The sequence below is a fragment of the Trachurus japonicus genome, chromosome 18, assembly GCF_045865225.1.
Source record: "Trachurus japonicus isolate A0001 chromosome 18, Traja_1.0".
Lineage (NCBI taxonomy): Eukaryota > Metazoa > Chordata > Actinopteri > Carangiformes > Carangidae > Trachurus > Trachurus japonicus.
Window position 1 is genome coordinate 16,363,800 of NC_140924.1, and position 21,234 is coordinate 16,385,033.

Genomic DNA, 21,234 nt, shown 5'->3' on the forward strand with positions numbered 1-21,234 from the left:
AGCTTTAACCCCGTGTTATGTGAATTTCCAGAGCTAACCGTTGAGTCAGTTGCATGTGCATGTGTTTTGACCTCTCAGAGCCACCGTAGTTAACTGTTAAACTACTTCCTCTAACAAAAGGGATCTGTGAAGGCAGAGGATAAGGATGCAGCTCTAAGTTACAACATATTAATTATTCAACAACGTGATCTTCGCACTCCTCTCTGTCTCCGTCCAGCCTTTTTGTCCAGACCCCTCCCTCTCTCCCTCTTTCAGTCGATGTCTCTTTCTCTGGGTTTTAGCGAAGAGCATCCTGAACATCCACCGAGTCCTTTCTCCTTGACGTTGTAGTCGAAGCGAGGCAGAACGAGGACGCTGCCCTCCGGTTCGTTTTTAGCGGCGCCGCCATTGGTCGCGTCGCTCAGCGCTCTCGCCTCCTCTATAGACACGATGTTTTTCACCAAACATGTGATGGCTGCATCGATGTTGGTGTTGTCCTGGAGAGAGAGAGAGAGAGTCCGCACTACGTTAGGAACTATAAAAAACTGGGCACTTTCAAATATAGACAAATTGAATAAGTAGATAAATAAAATCTAATCAACCAAATAGAACAGTTGTATGACAATACAACCCTTTGTTTACAGATCTTTTTTTTTTAACTTGTTGGCAGCTACAAGTGACAACCAGAGGGAGCCAGATCCATTTTAAAGACCAAAGTAATGAGAGTAAATTATGTTTAACTGGCCATGTAAGTCTAAATAAGTTCTTAGATGTGCATCAACTTCCTTCAGTGGTAAGTTTAGTTTTTATTCTTTTATTCTGCAAGTGTGATTGTGGCACTTCCTGTGTGTCAAATTAAGACTTAGAGACAGACACTGAAGACGAAGGGAAGAGAAAGAGAGACGAGGTAAATATGGAGAGGAAAGAGCAGCTTATTAAGCTTACTGTCAGTCTGAAACAGAGAAAAAGTGCAGTCACGCATCTTTGCAGAGGAAATAAGAGTGAAGAAGCAGAAAGACAGAAATATAGGTACATTAACATTTAGCATTTCAGTCTAGCACATTACCAGTGTAACATTTAGTATCAGGCTGTATTCAGACCTGTGGCTTGTTTGCTTTGCTCAGATTCAGGGGCTAAAACAAGACAGTTGTAGTATTTTTCCTTTGGGTCATTTGCGTTCACAGGGTGACAGTCCCAAGCGGTCCAAGGTTGTTAATATAAATACTGTGTGAGAACCAACTGTTTTCTCATTGGTCAGAAATCTAACCTGGTAGGAGGAGAAATTTACCCGGGAAAAACAAAAACCATGAAATCGAGGTTTCAATAGGCCTGAAAATTAAAACCTGACCTGGCGAATGGAAGCGAGCCAAAATGAGAGCAGCCCTTCTTGGTAATCTTGGCTGTTTGTTTTATCCCACATCCAAGCACGATGTGTTCACATCTGACCAAACAAGCCGATCTTTGGGGTTAAACGCTCACTGTTTCGGAACAACTGCTCCAAACGAACCGTGTCTGAAGACGCTCTTAGTTTAGCACGTTAGCAGGTATAATATTTTGTCATTTCCACACAGACAGAGAGAACAAAGGTCTTACCTTTGCAGAGGTTTCGTACCAGCCGACGAATCCGTACTCTCTGGAAAAGTTCTCCAGTTTGGGAAGTTTGGGGCACAGGCCATGACGACGCTGGTCGCACTTATTGGCCAATAGCACGGCAGGAACCGGCCTCCCATTGCTCAGAGCGACCTAATGAGAGAAAGTTGAGAGGGACAAGGTTTATTTATCGAACACGTGCAGAAATGTAAGTAATATTCAAACAAATATGCTGCAGATACAGTTGATCTTCAACATTTATTTGTTTATTTCTTCCATATTTCCTTCTCTTTTTCTTAGTCTTTACCTTTGAGTCCAGGTCTCCTTTCCACTTGAGGACGGCCTGAAACGTAGACAGTCTGGTCATGTCGAAGACGACGAGGGCGCCCACGGCCTCCCTGTAGTAAACACGGGTCATGTTGCCATAGCGTTCCTGCCCTGTTAAAGAAAACACAGAGGTGTCAGTCACTGTTTCCAGGAGCTGAGCCCTTCATCAAACCTCATTAGAAACCTGAAAATATTCTTAGCTCAAAAGCTAAACTTGATTAGAGACCAACTTAAAATAGAGACAAGGGAAACTTCTTCTAAACCACAGCGCTGTCCTGACTGTAAGTGAGTGGATTAAGAGACATGAGCTCTTGATTTGCAGCAAAGTTCACATCTGAAGCTGAGGATTTAGAGCTGCAGCTAATAATTATCTAATTGATTAATCTGCCTGTTATTCCCCCAGATAAAAAACAAAACAAAGCAATTATTTCCTCGATAAAATGGTAGAAAACAGTGAAGAATTCTTGTTCCCACTTCTCAAGGTGTTGAAACTGAATATATTATTTGACCTATGACCCAAAACGTGAAGTTAAGACCCTAAATAAACACATCAGATCTTCATTTGAAAGGCTGGAACCAGATGAACCAATCTGCTTTTAAAATTACTTGATGAATATAATGAAAATTTACTTATCAAACTGTCAGCCAATCAGAGCAGTTCTTATAGTCTAGATAGATAGATAGATAGATTGATGAGACTTAATACATTATTATCATGAGGAACTAGAAGTGCTTTTGTCTTCTACTCTGCTGACTTGCATCATTATTACAGTTGCTAATTAAAATCTGTGACGTTTTGCTAATAACCAGACAGACGAGTTTCATCATTGGTGAGAAGAAAGAAAATGACCCAAAATCTAAACAGCAGCAGTAATGAGAAGACGATGCAGATAAATAAACCTGACCGTTAGCTCAGAGAGCTGAATTAGCCGTTAGCTCGGGGACAACTGGCTCCGCTCTCTGTGGAGTTTTAATGCTGAGGAATGAAGACGGCCGACTCGGTTCAGGGGAGGAGAAGACGGCGGCTTTGGGTGGAAAATCTGTCACGTTGGTTACAGTGAATTTACAATTTTCCAAGAAACATTACAAAGAAGCAGCACACAGAGTCTCCTCTCCTGAGAGTCTGTGAGTTTTATGTCTAAAAAGTGAAAATGCTTCCTGAATGCTTTGTAAATGGGAAACAGTGAGTTACAGGTAGATACAGAGTGTCGATCTGGTGAGAAAATGTACAGGAATTTTGTCACACTTTAGTTTGTGTGTTCGGAAAAATACATCTTTTGTTGCACCTAAGTACATGTGCATGACCGTGTGTATGTGTGTGTGTGTCTGAATATGTGAATAAGTCTCTATCCTGGACTGGACGCTAACTTCCTCCACATGATCCTAATATAGTGGTGAATCAGCGAGGGAACATCTGATACACACACACAAATACACACACACACACACACACACACACACACACACTGCACATGACCTGAGAAAACAGCTGATAGAAAAAAACTTGTCGTCTTACATGCTCCTGGACTGAACACACACACACACTAACACACACACATCAGAGAGGGCCGTGTCCTGACAGCAGATACTATCTTTGTCCTTCGTGTGTGTGAGACACAACATCTGATCACGGATAACAAGGTCAAAGGTCGACACATTCCCGTCCTGTAGACATAATGGGTCAGTTCACACAAGGATGTCCCGACTCCTGAAGCTTTTCTTCAACAGTTTCAGCTCTTTACTGGAAGCAAACACTCTACTGACCCTTCAAAATAAAAGTCCACGCAACATTCAAAAAGGTGTGTCCAAAAACGTCTTTATAAATTTGATGCTTATTGTGAAAGAGTAGCTCAGTGATGGTGGACGTTCACATCTGGCTAAACTTGTTGGATTTCCAATGGGAATTTTGCACTAGATCTTAAAAGACATTTAGCTTGTAGCATGGAAAGACCTACGGCATGCGTTGGTAGGTGTTTGTTGGTATTAATTATGTGTTTCTATCTAAACTCCTCAAAAAAAAGTTTGGAAACGTTATTTTTGGGGGGCTGTTGCATGTTTAGCTCTGTTGTTCATTCCACAAATGCAGGATCCTTACAAGTTGTACCTCGTTGTAAAGGTGACTAATCAGGCTTTCCAACGATATAAAATACAACACCACTTGGTGTTATTAAAGGGGAGAAATGATTGACTGAAATGACATTTCCAAACTTTTTTTTGAGGAGTTTATGTCAATAACTGGAAATGATCTAGTGTCTTCTTTTGTGACAGATCTAATGTCATGTAATGCACTGTCATTATCTTTATCTATCGCACTCTGTAGTTTGGTCTCGCACTCTGTCTGTGTTTCCACAGATACCGCCACAACACTGTGTGCTATTTCTTGTCTGTAACAACATCTATTGCACGTCTGCCCGTCCTGGGTGAGGGATCTCTCTGTTGCTCACCCTGAGGTTTCTCCAATTTTTCCCTGTTAAAAGAGTTTTCCAGGGAGTTTTACCTCAGTCGATGTGAGGGTCTAAGGGCAGAGAGTGTTGTTATGATGCCATGTAAAGCCTTTTGAGACAAACTGTTTGTAAAAATGGGCTATACAAATAAAATTGCCTTGCCTGGCCTAATGCAAAACTTCCGCTAGAAACCGGACACTTAAACTCAGAGTGACAATAACTGTTTTTTGCCTTGTTATTTTGAAAAAAAAAATCAACATTACTTGCTAATTTAATCTCAACACCATGTATTGAGTGTTGTGTGTGTGGGGGCCATGTTTAACAAAGGAGCAGCTGAGACTTCACTTCCTCCAGATAAACACTTGCTCATTCACACTAAACTGTGATGCAATTATCACTTCCACACACAAAGACAGATAATCTGCCAACTCTGTGTGTGTGTTTGTAAATGTGTGTGTGTCCCACTGACCCTGTTTAAAAGGGCTCATGCGGCGTCTCCAGTGTGAACTCATCACCGGCTGCTGGTCTAAAGTCCACCTGCCTGAGCCGGACTCATGTAAACGACGGCTCTTATCATCTGAGTCGTGTTGCTCAACAGCCGCAACGCTCAGCGAGAAGAGATGGGAGATAAACTACAACACACTTTAATGTGTGCGAGTGCAAGAGACGAGTGTTTGTGCAATCAAATTATATGCAAGCGCAGAGACGTGATGGTTTTATGAGCTGCGTACAAAGAGCTTTTCTTGTTGTAACATCATCATCATCATCTGGAAAGCAGCGGAGTGCATCGGAGGGTAACTTTAACATCTCCTCTGCAGAAGTAAGAGGTTAACCACATCTTCTGGGCGCTGCCTTGTCATGTCATGCATCATCATGGTGGGATGTGTCAGCAAGAAGCAGCCGACGAGTGAGAAACTGCACATTATTGTTCCTACTTTTAGGGTTCTGCTCCTTCGTTGACTTGTAGTTACCACTTTTACGATTTGCAACGGCCCAGAGATCCGACATTTTTAAGACTGTCGACACAAAAATATCTACAGTGACTCGCCGAAGCGTTAAAATGAGATGTCTGATTAAATTCTGGCTGATCAAAACTCACATTCAGTTACTCTGTGGCTGCAAACACAAATGTATTAGATGTTGTAAGGGCATCTTATATGTTTGCTGTGGCCAGGTTCAAATACAAAATACATTAATCTAACACTGTACATCCTCATAGACAAATACACTTCATTTTCTGACATCATAAACCTGTGATTAAAACATGAATCTGATTACTTACCCATATTGAAAGCACAATTGAAAAACAATCGTTCTTCAAGCAAAAACAGTTACAGGAAAATATGCTGTAGTTTCAGCCTCTTCATATAAATACCGATCCATCCAGTCAACATAACTCAAGACTGTATAATTGGCAGCCATATGCATAAATAAACAGATCAATATCAAACACTTCGACTTTCAAGTCCCATTATTGGGCATTTACAGTTAATGTAATACACTGTAATGGGGTTGTATGCATATCTATGTGTCAAAGTGTACAGTGTATCCTTGGTGCATATCAGTCACTCTGCACTATAACATTTTGCACAATAACTTATTTAGTAGTATTTGTATATACACCTTTATTCTATTCTTTCATATAGTATATGTGTATTTATCATATACGGTATGCATATTTCCTTTTTGTATATATGCATATCTTTTGCACTAGAATATTTTAATTCATTCTATTTTATTTTATTTTATTTTATTATTCTATTCCATTTTTGGTACTTTTATGTTTGCACCTGACACCAAGACCAAGTTCCTCCTGCTGTAAACTGACCTTTACTGCTCTTGGCAATACAACAGTTCTGATCAAGCAGAAAATATCCATTGCAATATAAATATATATGAAGTTGTGAACATTTAGGACAAAAACTCTTATAAATATGATAAATATGGCCACCCCATAATACCTGGTTGTAGCTAATGGACTGTGTGCAGGGAAACTGCACTTTTCACATCATCATTGTTTCACCCGGGAGTGTCCTTATCATCATCACGTGCTTAGGAAAAGTAGAGTTTGGCCATGCAAATCAGCTGCTCTTTAAACACCGATGGTTTATATACAACTAGAGCTCAGGAGGTGCAACATCTCCCATCACAAACACACACACACACACAATAGCTACACTCTGTCACTCACCGGCTATGTCCCAGAGCTGCAGCCTCACCACCGTCTTGTGGTCCCAGTTGAGCACCTTGAGGGCGAAGTCCACCCCGATGGTGGCGCGGTAGTGCTGGGAGAACACCTGGTGTACGTAGCGCTTGATGATGGACGTCTTGCCGACACCGAGGTCACCGATGACCAGGACTTTGAGCAGGCGCTCGTGCTGCATCGCTGCTCCCTGCTGCGGGTTAGAGAGAGCGCGTGCCCTCCTCCTCCTCCTCCTCCTCCTTCAACGGTTTGGCACAGTGAGGTCTCCAATTATGGGTTCCGCTCCGCATGAGAGAAACAAGAGTTGCAAAAACGCAGAGGGTTTGGCCAACGACGGCAGCCCTGAAGTCATGTATGGAGGCGAATATTTAAACAGGCTACGTGCAGTTTTCTTATCACTTGAAGAACAAAAAAAGCATTTTAGTTTTCATTTGTTTTTAGATAGGCTATATTGTCTCCACAAAGTTAACAGGAAAAAAAAAATTAGAAAAAAAAAGCGAAATACGCACTTTACTTTTACTTGGCCCACCGCCTATTTTAAGACTGATAAGATAAGAAGGAAAGGTTGTTGAAGTAAATACTAGCTAAAACAAGTTGTTTAAAAGCGTAAAGTAAAAATTTGTGAATGTAAAATGAGATTATTTTAGAAAAACAACTAAATAAAGACGTAAAAAGTCGACTAAAAGTTGTAGTTTGCTGTGTTTTGCCTGCGGTTTGTGTGCTCATCTCCCTCCGGTGCTTGGTCCGCTGCCATGTCCTCACACTGACGGTTATAAACAGCTTAGAGCCGCTGCTGCTGCTGCTGGAGCTGGAGCTGCTGACCACGCCCACCCCATCCACACTCCTCCTCGCGCTGGCAGCGAGTGCGCGCGCGCGTCTGTTTTTAAGGCATCATATCAGACAGGTTACCTAGGGACACCAGCTGACCGAGGATCAAAGGTTACTAAGCGTTGAGGAGTTTGGGTTAGGTTGTTCAGTCCACAGCGAACGGATGGAAGTCAGACAGTGCAAAAAAAAAAAAAAAAAAACTCTCAGTCTTGTCATCACTGTTCTGTATTTGTATTGCTTATGTTTGAAGTCTGATTGAAGTAGCCTATAGCCTACTCTTTGTGTAGATTGAGTGTTACATATGTACTATCTTGTGTTTTCTTCTATGTGTCCTGCCCTCTTTTATACAGTCTGGTCTGGACTGCAGATGCAAATAAGCTCTGAGCTAACTCTGGTATAATGCATTAAATTGCAACATTTATGATCAATATTGTAGCCTACATGGTCCCTCTACAAAAAATAAAATAAAAAGATAACAATAAAATAAATGCCCAAAACTACGGAAGCCCTACAAGCTCAATATAGATACATTAACTTCGGAAAACACATGATAAATCTTCAAATTCAGTCCCTGCACACAACATAAAGTATTTCCAGTGTTGTCTCAGGGTCCCGGTGGCTTGGGTTTGAGCTCTCAGGGCCACCGTAGTTAGGTGTATTTTATTGAAAGCATTGGTGAATCATGTGGCTGCAACTCAAACTGAATTTTACTGTCTTTACTCATTATCATTCCTCAGTTTGTTATACTAATTTGTTTACTTGTGGATTTTATAATAATTTTAAACTATTGTATTGAGGATTGTGTATCATCTCAATAGAATTGATCTAATTTGTTGTATTTTATTATTTTTATTACTTCCACGTGCTTCTTTTATTCTTGCTGTCATTCTTATTGTCTGTCCTTATTTTCTTCTGCAGTGAATCCTCTTGAGTATGACATATAAATACTTTATTGGCATTATGTGAAACAGAGATTTTAATGTTTCATTATACTTTCGTATCAATTCAAATAGGCTAAATAACAAAAATTCTAAACAAGTTTTGTTGCAGATCAATTGTCAAAGTCTTGCCTTTCTTGCCAAGTTTTGCATTTACAAGTGTAAATTTGCCAAAACACGACTTAATTTTATTTTGTTAAAACAATATTGTCTTCAAAAACTATTAAAACCATGACATAGTGCTCCCACTTCAATTTTACTATTAGGCTATTTGTTTGTTTGGAATTCGCTTTCAGGCAAGAAACTACACTTCCCATCATGCAGCGCGTCCACTTCCGCGTATGCTCCGTGCGCTCGTGCTCACATGGCCAGCGCAGCTTGTGTGTTTGTGCAGCCCATAGACTGTAGCTATAATGTGCAGCCCCTCTCTTGTTGCACTAATTGAGACTCTCTGAAAGTAAAGATTACAGAAATACACAATCGCAAGAAGAACATTTATAATAATAATTATTATTATTATTGCAATGACAAAGCCTCTTTTTATTGATATTTTATTCCATAGGCTATTGAATCTCATTTATTTTTTATCATAATCTTTTATTTGTTTTATCTATATAGCTATCCACGCTCTTGCAGAGATATGTTACTCCACCCTGTCGGCCTGTGTGTTTGACCGTGGCTGCTGCTGCTGCTGCTGTTGTTGTTGTTGTTGCGCCTCTGCCCGGTCCTTTACGGTAGTGGTACTGATGCGGGATGAGTCAGGCTATATGATGCTGCTGCTGCCATTTCATCAGCAGCAACACACCACCACCACCACCACCACACAAACCTACAAGGCTACAATCACACAGGCAGGCAGCAACGGACCGAGATGATACCGCGGGATTCCCCTCCTGTGCCAGCAGCAGCACCTAGCATCCTGTCGTCTTAGAAGAGAAAAACAAAACAAGAAGAACCACTCGGAGGTTTTCTATTCGTGACTCGTCTCGGGCTGAAAAGCGCCAGATCCGCTTTCTTTCTTTCTTTTTTTATCATCATCTCCTGCACCTGCTTCGGGGTTGGAGGTGGGAGGGGGCGCGTTTCTCTCTCTCTCTCTCTCTCTCTCCCTCCATCTATCTCTCTTTGAGCTCTCGATCGGGCCTGATACTAACGAGGAAATCAACCAGCCCTCTCCTCCTCCTCCACCTCCTCCACCTCCTCCTCCTCCCATCCTGACTCAACCGGGCCCTATAGCTGCTTTGCCCGTGTCGCCGCGGGCTTCGAGATAAACATCGACTCCCGGAGGCTTACTACTATTATTATTGTGATTTTATTTTTTACATTTCGTTTGCTGTTGCGTCCGGACGGAGCAGGATCGATGCCAGTCGGACCCGTCGGTGCCATGGAGCCCACCATCACAGCAGCAGCCTCGTCCTGAGCACCGCGAGGAGAGCAGAGCAGAGCAGAGCAGAGCGACCATCCCGGCCTAAAGTCCACTCCACTCCTGCCCCGAGTAGGCTCCGTTTTTTTTTTTATTCCACCATTACTACTGTCTGTGTGTCTTGTCGGTTATCACGGTGCTTTAACGCGCCGTTAAAGCCTTTTTTATTATTTTCCCCTTTTTCCGCCGGTCGTGATGTGCACTGGCCTATTAATAGCCTGCAATCAAAACAACCAGTCTGTTCAATTGCTATAGTATATAGCTATATCTGTATATGTATAGATTAACCATAACCACAGTGTCATATGGTGATTGTCAAAGTGCAGCATGCAGCCACTGACTGCTGGTCTGTCTGTTCCTCCAAACTGACCCCCCTCCCTTATTATAACGCATCCGGTGTAAGAGCCCATAAGGCGGCTATTCACCGGGGATTCGGCCACTAATGTTTGCATACCGACCGGCCTACGCAACCCGACTCCACAGACTCCACTCAACGCAGGGGGTGATGGGAGGCTGCATGTGTCTGGCTCCCTGCCCGCCTGATGATGATGATGATGATGATGATGGTGGTGGTGGCTCTGCATGGTCACTGATGGCTAGTGTGAAGATAATAAGAGCATAGATAAGATGATAAGAGCTTTCTTTCTCCTTTTGCTACAAACTGGTGGTGAAATAGTGACATTACTATACAAAGAATTGGATCAAATAGGGAATATTTAATGGATTATGATATAAACTGGATGTGGATAACCAAAGAAAAAGATGTGCAGTGACAGATATAGTGATGTTAGACTCTGAAAACGTAAATAACAGAAATTCAAACAGACTAATTTGGGATTTGGGACATCCAAAGCACTGATAAACACCCAGATTTAAAATAGATATCAATCCATTCAATTCAACCACAGCGGGAAACATCACATCACCTTGTAAAAGTTTAGATAAAACAACGATGGATATGTTTTCTGAGCTGTTTAACACACCTTATGTTCAGTCCAACATTAAACCTAATCAATGTTGAGGCCAGCACAGGAGCATGGGATCAATATTTATAGCTTTTCTTAAGTGCATCAAGGATCGGTTGCACTGGTTTGACTCCTCAGGGTTAATTAGTACATGCAAATTTCACCTCAGTAATGATACTAGACATTTTTAAGAGTTAATTTGACCAGTGAGAGTTTTTGAGTGAAATGCTGTAGTTTGTTCTTTGTTGTCAAGTAAATCAACATTATATTGCCAAGTATTATCAGCAAAATATAGGCTACTCGAAATGTGCAATACTTGAAATAAAAGTTTAAAAAAATATGCAGTATGGCACCATTCAGACAGATACTTTGACATTAATATATTTTACCAAAGCTAGCTAGCAGAAGCAGCTATAACAAATTCGTAAATATAGTCAAGTTTAGCTTAATCTGCATTGTAACATCAGTTCTCAGATCAGTGTAGTATAGAGTAAAAAGTGTGATATTTCTTCCTGAAGTTTAAGGAAGCAGCTAGAAATGAAAATAGCACAGGAACTAGCGCCAAATTGCACCTCTGAATGTTAAACTTCCCCATCACTGGTTTTACCATAATTAACACAAATATACAAATGTTAGCGTAATATTGGGGGGGGAAATCTGCAAGAAAAATAGCCTACAAAGTAAGCACTCACCATAGTACTCTCTTATTTGGGGGGTGGTCTCGTATTCAGATGCCAAAGCCTCATATCAAAAAGGGCATTACAACCAATAATCCAAAAAGCAGGCTTATTAAAACATCAATTGATGCCATCAAGTGACTCGAAAAGCTTAAGAGGATTTTCTTTTATATCTCGTGGTTTTAACTGAAGCACGCACTGAATACAATGAAGCACAGTGGGTTGTGTGTGTGTGAGAGTGGGAGGGGACGGGCGGGGAAGTGAATGTGTGGGCAATAAGCCAATTAAAGGTTATATAGGTCAGTGATTGGATCAAAGCAGAACCAGTCAAGAAATATGTATTGTTTTAATATTTGTCGCCCTCTGTGACGGCCCAGTGTTTGCGTTTAGTGTAACGTTAAAGTGAGACTGAAGGGATTCATAGTGGATTTTTTTTTTTAATAAAGAATACCATAAATGTCCTCATGATAAATACACACTGAGGCCTTCCAGATGCCCTTTATAGGAGTGGATGTAAGTATACTGCTGGGTAATGCCAGCTGAGACAGAAAATAAAAGAATCATAAAATATAATTTTTACAAGGCTATGAAGTTATTGCCGTCAAAAGAGCACACCAATGTTGATGTGTAGGAATATTACAAAAGGGTAAACATTACTACTGTGGATGGTAGCTACTGTAACCACCACAGTACATTTACCTAATTACTGTCAGCTAGGCTACACTTTATGCTACTGTTAGCATACTTGACTTGAGTGGCTATTTGATACACGTTGAGCTCTCTTTTCGTCAACACTAATAAAAAAGATTTTAGTCAGGCTGTGTTACAAACTTGTCTTACAATGCTGAAAAACCAGATGGGAGACTGATTGAGGGAATAATAAATGTAGCCTACCATTTTTTACATTGTGTGTTTATGGGTTGGTTATATATTGACCTAAATATTATGATTTTAATTAGTCTATTTGTGTCAATAAAATTAGGATTAACTAACTAACTAACTATCTTGAAATTCAAGGTGAAATGTTGTAGTTTTTAGTCTACTCCACTACATTTATATGGTTATTTTAAGATTTTAGACACACACAGTAACAGCAGCAGCAGTAGAGGCTACCGGAAGTAGTAAGCTAGCTATAGCCTAAGTGTTTTTTGGTCAGAACTTGCACTCACAACTCAGTCAAACCAACTCAGTTTAACCAAAACCCATGATACACACATTTTTACATTCAGTGTGACTTACATTTTCGAAGAATATCATCTTTTCGATGGGTCATTGTGAAGAAACGTCCATAAAACGGATTTGTTATCACAGGGGAAACGACGAACTACAGAACTTCACTGACAGACAATCTTCATGTTTTTCAGTTTTCTTTAGTATGAAAATTATACACTGTTATCTGACCGTATATGCTAAATTTTGATACTTATTCGGCATATTATAAAATATAATACCGGTTTACCAAAATATATACACATAACTTGAATCAATGGTCGGCTGCCCAGCTTTACTTCCTCCTCACGTCCTCAAAGCATCATGGGAAGTGTAGTGTTACAAAACGTGGACCAGGATAGGCGTGATATAGCCAGCTGTTTGTTATAGAGAGACCTAACATTATTTTTTATCTACATGCACATACAGACTACACTACACTCATTTACCAATAGTAGCAGATTAATCTAATGATGTTGATCTCTCTCTCTCTTTCTTTCTCTCTCGTGCACGCACTCGCGCGCGCGCCTCTCCACCACTCACACCGCAGTCCAGAGACCAACAGACCAACAGACCGACCCGCAGAGCCACAGACAGACAGACAGACACGCACGGCCAAGTCATGGAGGCGATATGGCTCTATCAGTTCCGGCTGATCGTCATCGGGGACTCCACGGTGGGCAAGTCGTGTCTGATCCGGCGGTTCACGGAGGGACGCTTCGCCCAGGTGTCGGACCCCACCGTCGGCGTGGACTTCTTCTCCCGGCTGGTGGAGATCGAGCCCGGGAAGAGGATCAAGCTGCAGATCTGGGACACCGCGGGTCAGGAGCGCTTCAGGTAAGACCAGAGCAGAGCAGAGGGACATTCATATTCACTCATGTAGGCTAATATTACCATAATAATAATTTGGGCATCCTCACAGGAAGAGTTTAGTGAACCAGTCTGTAGCCTCTGCAGTTTTTTTTTTCCTCTCCTGGATTTTAATAGATTTATAGGGAATAAGTGATTTCTTGGAGATAACATATAGTGCATCCATAGTGCTAAATTGTAAGATAGCCTAATAAAGGAGTAAAGGTATTTAGATGGCTATTAGGCTATGTAGCCTAAGTAAAAGTAGAAAAATATGCTGATCTTATTATAAATCTTAGCTGCTGCTGAGTATAATAGTATAGTAATATAATGGACCTGAGTCCGTAATAAAGATGATCTATCTATCTATCTATCTATCTATCTATCTATCTATCTATCTATCTATCTATCTATCTATCTATCTATCTATCTATCTATCTATCTATCTATCTATCTATAAGGCATCATGTTTACAGAGATGGTATTATAAATATGAATGTGGAACATATTTTGTAACATTTCAAAGGATCATGTCCGCTGCCGTTCCAGGGTAAAAAGCTCAGTTTGGCACACTAGGAAGTGAAGAGTTGTAAGTGTATGTTCCTACAAAAGCAGCTGATGTTGAGTTTATACAGGAACAGAAACATCACCAGCAGCTTCCCGATATGTAAAAGAGAAACTCAAGTTTCGTCATTCATTGGAAATGTACAGGTCACATACTGTAAGAAGTCCCATGATGCATAATAACAGACTGACAAGTGATCTCTGGGAAATGCAGCACAGCATGAATGAAAACAAGGAAGTTGTGGTTTACCACTTTAACGTTGACTCTTTTGGAAACAAAAAAGCACCATCTCTGGTAAATTTGTTCTCTCTATCTCATGAATATTTAATGGGAAAAGGGAGCAGCTACTGTGGATAGATGTCCTGTAGGGCAGTAGCTGACCTCTGACCTCTTCCTTGAGGGGTTGGGGGTGTGAAAACGTAATTTCCTCATAGGGATCAATAAAGCGTCACATTATTTCAAGATAGATTAGAAGAAAGATAGATGAAAGATTAGAAATGATTAGATATGGGATTAACAGCTGCCACCACACAGAACGTGCAATAAAGCTGCCATTTTGGTACATTTTTAAAAATGCAAACCAGCATTTAATGGCAAATAAAATGTAATAATTTTCAGGCTAGAAATTAAGCACATAGCCCAGAGGTCTTAAAACTGGAATTGCTACCTGAAACTAATTTGTGTGCCTGCACAAAAAGAAAGAGCCGTTATTTAAATGAGGTTTGAGATGATACAAACAGGAAAAAAATTACCTAAGGGGTTGTTTCTAACAAGTAAGGTAAACAATTCCACCTTTAAAATAGACCTGTTTTTGAGTCTAAACATGGTTTAGTTTCACACTGCTAGAAGTGTTTTTAAATTGTGTTAATGACATGTTAAAGAAAAATAATTATAGAGGGTGTCTTAAGGTAACTTTTGTTCACACTCGTAAACAAGTTCTTCATTTCAGGTTTTATTATAACGTTCTACTTAATTATTCACTAATGTCGCCCACCTTTTTACACCTTATTCTCACCCCGTTCTTAATATAATACCAGACTACTGCTGCCGTAATTGACGTATGTGTCACTGTATTATAAAACTATTACCACAGCAACAAAATAAGCAAATAAAACACATTTATAGATGAAACAATAACATAAAAAAGAGAGCTATTAAAAGTGATGACTGTAATGCTAATGCTAATTCTAATAAGATGACTATGTATGTATATAAAGTCCCGATGATGAGTCGTATGTATCTCATCCTAAGACACAAACACATTCATCTCTCCTCACCATCCTGGCAGAAGGAAGCTGGTCTCACCTGTCAGCATGATTGCCGTCTCCATGGCAACTGTGACACATCCCTCCCAGACCGAAGGACATATCAGAACATTTTTTTTATTCATCCACACAATACAAAACACCAAGGGGCCGTTATCATGAAGATGTCTGTGCTATTTTTGTTAAAAGAAAAAGCAAAACAAAACAATTATCATATTTTGTTGACATAAGCAAAGCAACCTGACTTAAACCGTGACGTGTGAAGACACTTGCACTTGTTTTGACATAGCCTATTTCCTGAGGCAAAGAGTAGGCTATCACCTATTTATGGTTACACAACCTCAGTGACCTGTTTTTAAAGCTTTTACATCCTTGGCACGGCAGGTACAAATAGAGAAATAGAGGCCCAAGACAGGAAAATCTGAAATTATATAACTTATCGACATTGGTTTTATTTGACAACAAGAGACATTAAGAATGAAATCAGTCTTATACTTTGTCCAAATGTAGTGATTTAGCTAGTCTCCCATTTTACACACCTCTGTTTTAAGATATTTTGGGATTTTGTGACACCATTACTTTATTTTTTGGTGTTTGTTGCTTCCCTTCTTCTAACCTGATGACGCTGATCTCTCCTTAGTCACTGCTGCTTCATCTGTGTGGTCCTTGCTTCCATAAATACACACACACACGCATGCATGTGTGCGTGTTTGTGTGTGTGTGTCGAATCAAATGAATCACTCGCTGCTTCTGAGTTGTTTTTTTTGCCACCTACTCCTCCCTTACACTGTACCATCTCTGTCAACTAATCCCCCCCCCCCCACTTATTCCTCTTTCTCGACACGTAGGCTATCTCTTTCCGACTCTTCCTCAAACCTATAATTTTCCTCCTCGTTATATTTATGTTGACGTTCTCTCTTGCGCGGATATTGTGGGAAGATAGACTCCTCATAAGAGGGGTTGGGTGTGTGTTTGTGCGCAATCCGGGGTGTCAAGTCTTGTCAAAATCCAGCAGCCCTCGTCCTCCCAGTCGGACTGCAGTGATGAGGTAGTTACGTAAAATCCAACCTCAGGATTCTTCCTTCCCCTCCCCTGACACTCCTGTTTAAATATTGATATTATTGCATCAATCGACCTTGCTACTGGAAGTACAGTTATTTGATTTAAAGTTTGATATAATGAAAAATAAATCACTGTAATCTTCAGGTTATCATTTTAGCATAATAATAACTTGTTCTCGCCTTCTCAGCTGCTGCAGCACCAGACACCTCCACCACTTCTGTGGTTTTTCCCTCCTTTCACGCTTCCTGTCAACGGCTTCTGTCTCTGATTAGTATTTCCCCCGAGATTATAAAGTTTATAAGCCTATCCTTTTCACAGAATTTTGCCAATTCTTTGTTTCTTTATGCTGAAGTTAGGTACTGTAACAGCCTTCTCCTTTCTAAAACCAGAAATCCTACGATTTGGATTGGATGGATTTCGAAGTCTTTGACCTGCAAATGCTAGTCTAATAGCTTACTGTTGGCAAACCTCACCAGATTTGCTTTCTAAGTAGCCTAGCATTAGTAAGCAACACTAAAATACAATACAAACACCAACTTTATAGGCGACATTAAAGGAGCTATGTGTAAGATTAGCTAATGCTACATAGTTAGCATGAACATCTGTAAATGAACAACTTTAACCTGAGGTGGAAACAACGCCAATGTTAGCTCTAGTCACCATAACATCTAGTTATTTTTCTACTCAAGTATGCTTACCAGCTAGCATGTCCTTGTAGTCTCCTAACTGCCCACTATCACCAACTATTCAATAATTTGTCTTTTTAAATTGCTCATAAAAGACTAATGGCCAGCTGCCACTACTATAATCTCTTGTATTATAAAAACAACGATGGTTCTTCACACCACTAGCATTAACTGTTCTAACCCTTTTTATGTCCTCTGCAGGTCCATCACCAGGGCTTACTACCGTAACTCTGTGGGTGGGCTCCTCCTGTTCGACATCACCAATCGCCGCTCCTTCCAGAACGTCCACGATTGGCTGGAGGAGGCTCGCAGCCACGTCCAACCCCACAGCATCGTCTTCCTTCTGGTCGGCCACAAGTGCGACCTGGAGTCACAGCGCCAGGTGTGTAGATACAGCAGAAAGCTCAACTGAAATACGAACACAACAGTTTCTTATCATCTGTCTTGTGTAGTGGAATCTTTTGAATGTTATGTAATGCACGATATGTCAAAGTGTGCAGGTTTAAAAATAATCTTTTGTTCACATTTAGATCAGCACACGTTTGGATCAGTGGCGAGTCGTCACTGATTGTTGAATTCTCACGGGGGCAGCTGGATGACAGGAAGCAAAAATATCACCATTGAAAATTAGACATTACAGGATTACACTGCAAAGCACTTTGCACAACAGTGTCTCAATAGTCATATAATAAAATGTTTTAAGAGCGAGATTGCAATCAAATGAACCAGGCCTTACATAATTCTGTTAGGCCTTTTCCACATAATCGTGGAAGGCTAATTTTGTAGCTGCTTGGCTGGAACCGGCTTATGTTTTTTTGTTGCACCAGTTTCCACATCTCATCTAATTGATTTGATCTCCTAGGTGACCCGCCAGGAGGCAGAGAAGCTGGCCGGAGCGTACGGGATGCGCTACATTGAGACGTCGGCCCGTGACGCCATCAACGTCGAGCACGCCTTCACCGAGCTGACCAGAGACATCTTCGCCTTGGTGCGGTCCGGCGACATCACGATCCAGGAGGGCTGGGAGGGCGTGAAGAGCGGATTCGTCCCCAACGTGGTTCACTCCTCCGAGGAAGTGACCAAGAGTGACCGCCGCTGTCTCTGTTGATCTGGGAAAAAAAGCTTTGACCGAAAGGGACTGAAGGTGAAGAGGAGAGGGAAGGATGTTGTTCTTCCTTCAAACTGAATTACAGAAGGGGATGTTTGAGGGATTTCGAGAAAAAGTCTGGCAGAAAACGGCAAAGGACACCTTAGACATGGGTGGGTTGTGCCCATTTCTACTGTAAATCCGTTTTATTTGTCACATAGGACGGATCACAGATGCTCATTTACTTGCGAGAGCTCCCATGATTCAAATCCTTTACTTTTGTTGTTGGGCTTCCTGCCTGGATATCCCCTCCCAAGAGTCTTAGAAAGGTGTTAGACACAGGATAGGAGACATTTTAGTTCCTCGCCAAAAAAAGATGATGACGCCCCTGACTCGTGTCATCCATCTTTCCCCCCATCATCCCCTCCTTCCTTCACCTCTCCTCCCACTGCTTCTTAACCTTCTCCTCTCCCTCAATATGCAATTACATGATCACATACGAAGCGATCACCTTTATGTTGGGGTCCAACGTCATCCGAGAACATATCATCCAAAACATTTTAGTCAGCAACCTTAAGACTAAACCTCTCTCGTTATCAACAACTGTGTTTCTCTTGTGCTGACATCTTGCTCCACATTCCACTATCAGAGCTCAATGGAGGAGTCCTGGAGGTCCTACATTTTCCTTCCTGGAGCCTTTTATTTAACCAGATTATTTCTCTGTGGAACAATTCAGGCCTCCAGTGAGCTCAAAGACATTGACAATATGATTATATCCACTATCATTCTGCAAATACCGCACTAAAACATTACATTGTTCCCCACCCAGTTCCTAATGGACCCCTGAAGCAGGAAGAGACAACGTGTACAGCTTAACTGACAGAGTTGGACTTGATGGACTAGCTTGTCAACTCCTGTTTGCCTTTTACTGGAGACTTATTAAGGTGGACTAATTGGAATGTTGGAGCCACAAAGCACCTTATAACCAAGTCCACCTTAATCGTGGAGCTTCATCTGGGACATTAATAGGGTGCAAATAAGCAAACTGGAGATAATGATTTATTTCTCAAGGGCAAATCAAACTGCGAAGGACCAGGCCACACAGACGGAACCACATTACCCACAATGCACGCTTAACGGAAAGGACTGTACCACATTATAGTCAAGAAAAGACGGTCCAATTGGCAGGCATCAAATCAGCCCAACACAGATACAGGCACAGGGACACTACAAGGTTTAGGTTAACATGCCTTTTTATGTGTGTGTGTTTGTGTGTGTGCAAGTGTGATATCACATCAAACCTTCAGTTTTGAAACACTGGTTTCACACTGGTATCGCTGATTGGCTGTAGCAGATCGATGTCTCATCTTTGTTTTCAAGTTTTATTTTTAAGACCTCTTGATTACATCGAGGTGATGTTTCCAGTAGAGCTGCAACTAAATATCACATACATTACTCTTGATTCATTATTTGACATGAGAAATAGTTTTTGACAGAATGTCACTGTCAATCTTAGACTGTTAAAACATGGTGATATGTAAACTAGGGGGGGAAAAAACACATTTAGCTCAGTTTTAATTGGACCATAGACCACAGTTTCCTGCCTGATGTAGTTAGGTTTTTTAGGAATATAGTATTGGGGAATTATCTTCTTCGCTTTCTAGTGGAGAGTTACATGGGAAGCTCAACTCCACTCTCATGTCTGTACACAAAGAAAGATGCTACCTTCAGCGGCTGCTTATCTTAGCTGAGAACAATATCTAGACTAGGGAAAGGGGAAAATTACAGACAGCCTAGCAACCAGCTGAGAATTTGCTAGGAACGTAACCCATGCTAAAATGGAATTGTTCTTTTTGCACTTTGATTTGTGTACCAATTAAACAATATATAACATGTTCATTAGCATTGCTTTAGAGTTAGTGAATTCTGGTACCTTTGGTTGGTGCCACGCTAGCTGTTTCCCCCTGCTGCCAGTCTTTTTGCTATGCTAACCCACTCCTCTATTTGCTATTCTTTTTAAGTCTGCATTTATATTACTGTTACATTAACATTACTATGACTGTTCTTGCTTTACACATCAGAGAGAAAACTAAATGAAAGTGTACCATATTGTGACATTGGCTGGGAGACTATGGATTCTTAAACTATCAACACTGGACCAAATATATTATTTGATGACCACCCTTATATTTGGTTTTATTTGCTGTAACTCAATGTTTGAATGAAAGTCGCTCAAATGGAGACGCCATTTGGAGCATTATTAGCTATTAAATATACCTTAAATTACCATACCACAATTACCTGGATGGATGGGTGTCCATGTAGATTTTTTAAAATGTTTTTCAAAAATTTAAGTGTTCCCTTCTTCCTCTCTCAAGAAGAAGAAATAATTTATCTGATTGAGATATTATTATAGGCCTAGATGTAGAAAAAAATATGGTTTGATTGAAAACTTCATTGTCTAATCCTGGAATTTGCAATCCTACATAACTTGCGCATGAACATTCCTGCTATGATCACAATACATTTATTTTTATTTTTTAAATTTTATTTTTAGTAGGCTAATGATTACACAGTGAGGAGACTGTAAGTGCTTAATTTGCTCACATTGTATGCCTTCTTTGTACATGTTTCCAAAGAGTTGTTGGGTTTTTTTGTTTTTACATGAATTTATTAATAGCTGAAAAATATGGAGTTAGATTGTCAACAAATGTACGAATGTGTGAATAAGAATTATTTCCAGTAAAAAGTGACAAACCCTTTTCTCCTAAGAATAACTTTCCCTTCATCCAGTCACATTTTGGTAAACATGTCACATGTCTAGATGATTAGTATGAAGCTACAACCAGCAGCTGCTTTCCAGACCTGAAGAAAAATTCAGCTACACTGTTTCTCCCAGGTTTCCACTCTTTATGCTAAGATAGGCTAAGCTAACCTGCTATTGGCTGTAGTTTCATTTTTAGCATACAAACATGAGAGTGGTGTCATATTAATGTCATTCAACTCCAAAAAAAAAGTGATAGTGTAACAATAGTCTATTTAACACAACATCAAACTCCTTTTAGCAGGGATGGGAATTGATGCGACAGGACTACCATTGCTATGATTATGTGATCATATGATGCACTGTAACAGTTATC

General features: G+C 40.6%; 2 protein-coding genes across 2 annotated transcripts; one reads left to right on the forward strand and one right to left on the reverse strand.

Annotated features, from left to right (window-relative positions):
• Positions 1-45: 45 nt before the first annotated feature.
• Positions 46-6,991, reverse strand: LOC146968956 (ras-related protein Rab-38). Its single transcript, XM_085806304.1, has 4 exons — positions 6,532-6,991; positions 1,877-2,007; positions 1,573-1,722; positions 46-476 (listed from the first exon to the last, which is right to left on the reverse strand). The coding sequence occupies exons 1-4, from the start codon at positions 6,722-6,724 to the stop codon at positions 252-254; spliced, it is 699 nt and encodes a 232-aa protein (XP_085662430.1). The 5' UTR covers positions 6,725-6,991; the 3' UTR covers positions 46-251.
• A 6,150-nt stretch (positions 6,992-13,141) lies between these two features.
• Positions 13,142-20,207, forward strand: rab39bb (RAB39B, member RAS oncogene family b). Its single transcript, XM_085759434.1, has 3 exons — positions 13,142-13,417; positions 17,209-17,389; positions 17,870-20,207. The coding sequence occupies exons 1-3, from the start codon at positions 13,203-13,205 to the stop codon at positions 18,113-18,115; spliced, it is 642 nt and encodes a 213-aa protein (XP_085615560.1). The 5' UTR covers positions 13,142-13,202; the 3' UTR covers positions 18,116-20,207.
• The last annotated feature ends 1,027 nt before the right edge of the window (positions 20,208-21,234 follow it).